Here is a 4,862-nt window from a genome sequence, read left to right as displayed (position 1 = left end):
GACGAGAAACGCCAGCAATATCGAGGAGTATTCATAGCGGTGAGCGTCAGCTCGCCGGCGCGATCTCATTAATAATCCCCAGCAACAATCCCATGCTTGAGCCGGACCTTGACAATAAACGCCGGCAGCTTCGCGTAATGGACGCGAGCACCCCGGCGCGACCTCGTCGATAAACCTCAGCAAACTCTTGAGGATTCATCCTGCACTTCCGGCCGACCTTGACGAGAAACTTCAGTAACAGCGGGAGGCCATTATCATAGTGAGTGTCAGCTCGCCGGCGCGATCTCATTAATAATCCCCAGCAGAACGACGATCCCATGCTCGAACCGGACCTTGACAATAAACACCGGCAGCTTCGTGTAATGCACGTATTCACCCTCCACTTTCATCCGATCTAGACGAGCAACTCTAGTAACAGCGTGAGGCCATTCATCGCCTTGAGAATGAGCTCGTAAGCACGGAACTTTTGACCATCCCGCCTCCTCCCCCTTCGATGTCTCGGAGAGGATGGACCCCATGCTTCAGCCGGACGTCAGCGCGTCAGCGCGATGTCGTTGATAAACTCAAGCAAAATATCGAGGAGACTTTATCCTCGGCTTCCATTAAATGTTGACAAGAAACGCCAGTAACATCAGGAGAGTATTCGTCGTGGTGAGCTTGAGCCCTCCTGCGCGATCTTGTTGATAAACCCTAGCAAAATCTCTAAGATCTACCTCATGCTCAAACATGTCCTTGGAGATAAACGCCGGCAACTTTGCGCGACTGACCCGGATATGTCGGCGCGATTTTGTGGATAACCCCCGGCAAAGTCTCGAAGACGGTGCATCCGTCGCTTCCACCCAATCTCGACGAAAAACGCCAGTAACAGCGCGAGGCCACCAAAGTGAGCTCTACCATGATATCTACGATAGTCCACACCAAAATCTCGAGAAGGATCGACCCTATGCTAGAGCCCGACCTTGAATATGATTGTTGTATCACCAAGAAATTCTAAATACAATGCGTTATTGACTATGGACCAGACAATGCCTGGATACTTATTTATGGCGAAGATCAAGCCCTATGCTAAAATTATGGAGACCGGAGTACTCTTATGAAAGTTGACGGCACGGGGTAGAAACGGGTACTGTATATGCAAATCAGGTATTGTTACAGGCGAGGGCGCCTGACGGCACAGATTTAGTACGTCAGGACGACAGATATAACGGCTCTCACTTACTTGCGGGGAGGCTGATTGTCATTTGCTTCATCGTTTTTCGTAGTCATGCCTTGTGCTGCAGCTGTCAGAGCCCAGCATACATCACGGGCACCCAAGGTCAACTTCTGACGGAGCTCCTGATCCTCAGTTGACCAGTAAAGGCATACAAGAGACGAAACCACCGTGACAACGCCCATATGCCCATTTTTGAGGTCAGGGTAGCGAGCGCCAGGAGGGGGTTCGCAAGAATGGGGCATGAGAGCACCGCGCCATGCTGGCTGCAGCGTTGCCCACCACAAGAACCATCCCGAGACATCTCGGGCTGGATCGTCCGACTTCATGCTTGCGAAGTCTCGTCTCGCGCCCGTCATCCATTTCTGGATAATTTTAGGTCGATTGACAGCCTTGGTGCGAGACTGATAGGACGAATAAGACACGATGCTGATAGCAAACCCGAGGACTCACATTCTGTGCGAGGAACTGAGACTTCGCTTCGAACAGGATGAAGGCTTTGATCATCTCTAAGAAATCACCATGAGGGCCGTATACCTGGGACCCCATGAACTGAACCGCAGATGTGAAATAGCTCGGAAGACTGTCATCTAGTAGAACATTGTTGACGAGCTCGGTAGTTGGTAGGCTTGCATCCAATGAGATGCTTTCGGTGCCTGCCACCTTCTGTGAAGCTTTGCGAACCCGCCCGGACTTCCTGGACGGGATAGCGAGCGCCTGTTGGTGGCTGGGCTTGATATATCAGCAGATTATTGCGGTCGGGATTTGTCAGACTACCAACCGTTTGAGGCCTTGCTGCTCTTGGCGTTCCTCCTCCTCTAAATCACCATTGGTGACGCCGAGCGGCGGAGCATTAGCGTCATCGTCATCGTCATCCAGGTCTACAAACCCGCTGCTTGGGGCCGGAGAAGAATTGAGACGTTTCCGGGGCAGCGGTGCCCCAGGCACTGCAGCGAGCGGGACCTGAGGCGCCGCAACGGGCAGGACCTGATGCGTCGCAGGGGGCAGTGTTGCAGCGGGCGGGACCGGAGACACCACAGTCGGCAAGACAGAGGGCGAAACAACGGGCTGAACACCGGGCAGGACCTGAGGCGATGTGGAGAGCGGAACCTGAGGTGCCGCAACGGGCGGGTCCTGATGAGTCGCAGCGGGCAGGGCCTGATGAGTCGTAGCAGGCGGGATCTGAGGTGCCACGGGCGGCGGGACAGAGGGCTGGACAACGGGCTGGACCTTGGGTGCAACATCGGGCAGGACCTGAGGTGCGACACCGGGCGGGACCTTGGGTGCGACACCGGACGGGACCTGAGGCAATGTGGAGAGCGGGACCTGAGGTGCTGTAACGGGCGGGACCTGATGAGTCGTAGCGGGCAGGACCTGATGAGTCGAAGCGGGCGGGACCTGAGGCGCCGCTGCCGGCGGGACAGAGGGCTGGACAACGGGCTGGTCCTTGGGTATGACATCGGACGGGGCCTGGGGCACGACACCGGGCGCGACCTCAGGCGCGACACCGGTGGGAACCTCGGGTGCGACACCGGGAGGGACCTGAGGCGATATGGAAAGTGGAACCGGAGGCGCCACAACGGGTGGGGCCTGATGCGTTGCAGGGGGCAGAGCCTGATGTGTCGCAGCGGGCGGGACCTGAGACACCGCGGCTGGCAGGACAGAGGGCTGGACAACGGGTGCAATACTGGGCGATATCTGGGGTGCAACACTCGACGGGACCTGAGGCGCTGCAATGGGCGGGACCTGAGGCGCCGCAACAGGTGGGACTTGAGGCGCTACAACGGGTGAGACTGGAGGCACCGCAGTGGAAGGCATCTGTTGCGCCACAGCGGGGGCAATGGAGGATGAAGCGGAATCGGATGACACGAGGAAAGTATCGGATCCTGACTCGAAGCTATGGACCTCTGCTTGGGCAAGAATGGCAGCATTGCGAAGAGATTTTGCCTTCTTGTGATTTGCAGACACCTTCTGTGCCCTACGACGCTTTTTTGTGGGAGCTGCCGTGCCTAACGGATAAGTGGTAGAGTAATCTACCATAGACGTTGCCGTATCGGTAACAAACGCGAGGGAGACGTCGCTGACGAGCTTCATATCCAACAACGTTGGATCTAGCATGGAATTGTCAAAGCCAGCGATTTCCGTGGTCGAAGCCGTTGTGGTAGAAGTTGACGTTGGCGTTTCGGCAGTGGCAGACGCCGTCGTATTCGAGGCGATGGATGTCGAAGTCGGCGTCCGGTTGAGACTTAACGCCAAACATTCCGCTGGAGCTATCAGTGCGTACTATTAGATTTAACTCGAGTCCGCTATTGAAACAACTCACAGAAAGTTGCATCGCAGAACTGGCGAAACCGTTGTATGTCCTCCTTGTATTCCGAGTTCCAGTCCGACCACTCCATGCCTTGTTTGCATTTCCCGACAGACAGGCTAGAGAAATTGAGCACACGTTCGGCAGATCATAATAAGGTCACTCACTGCAGCGTATTCACGGCTCCATTCGGGGCCCGAGGCAAAGGACCCCCACATGTTATACTAAAGTTCCACCCCGTCTGCTTGTGAAGGCTTTCTGCGACACGTTTGAGGGTATGGGGGAGATTGTCGAGATACCTGAGATATATTAGAAGATAGTGAAGCCAGGATATATGATACTCACTCTTGGAGTCGTTTCGCACGAACCATGTCTTCGTCGTCACCATGCTCGACGTCAATGTAGCGCTCTTCATCGTCCTTCAGGTGACCTTTCTCACGGTACTCGTCCACCAGCGCCTTCGTCTCAGGGTCTGCCTTCTCAAGCTGCTCTGCTGCCCACATGTTACGGAAAGAAACCTCTTTCTTCTTGCTCCACCCAGCCCCATGCGCTACCCCCCATGCCGCATCATACAATGCCTTCACCTCCAGTTTATCGTAAAAGAGGCGGAGCCATGCGTGGCCTGGCTTTATCATATTGTCAGATAACAGACGACACGGATCGAATAACAAAAGATACTCACCTGGAGTTTTCTCTTATCCTTGTTTGACAGATCGAGCACTCGAACGCGGGCGGGAGTCCCAAAACCAGATGCTCGTTCGCCAGCAACACGGTTGCCGTTATTCTGGAACCAGTAAGTCATTTGCTGTGATCAAATGCGGCACTGATCAGAATGACATAGTGTTAAGGTCAAGTGTAAGTCGTACCGCGAGCCTCCGTGCACGACGTTGAGCACAACCTACGTGCCGAAATGCCTTCATGACATCGCCGCTGCTCTCAGCAATTTCGGCCTCGGTAGGCATCACAGGGAATTTGCGGAGATATATGGCCCAAACGCGAGTGTAGAACCCTTGCTTGTCGCTTCCAGAGGCCACATATTCAGGACAGTGATCACCTAACAGCGCTCGCTCGTCGTCGTTCCAAACGGGGGGATTCGACATAGCAGGATGATACGAGGGTGAAGCAGGGGGGGGGTTGCCGCGGTTTGTTAACTGCACTTATGTCTTAATCCGTCTCCTTGCTCAATTTTCAGTTCAGTAAGTCCATGACGACGCCACCGATGAACCGCTGCTTCTGTCTCATTCTTCTGATGCACGTCTCATCACCGTTCATCCGCGCCGTTCGTCTGAAATCTCAAAAAACTTTGAGGGTAGCTTCCTAGGAAGAGCACGGTGCGCTTCATTC

General features: G+C 54.7%; 1 protein-coding gene across 1 annotated transcript; it reads right to left on the bottom strand.

The window, feature by feature from the left end:
- Nucleotides 1-1,071: 1,071 nt before the first annotated feature.
- On the bottom strand, nt 1,072-4,320 carry PUNSTDRAFT_47239 (uncharacterized protein; the record flags this gene model as incomplete). Its single annotated transcript, XM_007387870.1, has 8 exons — nt 1,072-1,126; nt 1,220-1,614; nt 1,664-1,937; nt 1,992-3,480; nt 3,534-3,637; nt 3,686-3,817; nt 4,020-4,144; nt 4,201-4,320. The coding sequence occupies 8 exons, from the start codon at nt 4,318-4,320 to the stop codon at nt 1,072-1,074; spliced, it is 2,694 nt and encodes an 897-aa protein (XP_007387932.1).
- Between the last annotated feature and the right edge of the window lie 542 nt (nt 4,321-4,862).

This window comes from Punctularia strigosozonata (assembly GCF_000264995.1).
Source record: "Punctularia strigosozonata HHB-11173 SS5 unplaced genomic scaffold PUNSTscaffold_15, whole genome shotgun sequence".
NCBI classification, from domain to species: domain Eukaryota; kingdom Fungi; phylum Basidiomycota; class Agaricomycetes; order Corticiales; family Punctulariaceae; genus Punctularia; species Punctularia strigosozonata.
Note: the sequence above shows the minus strand (reverse complement) of the source record. Positions and strands in the feature narration are given on the sequence as shown.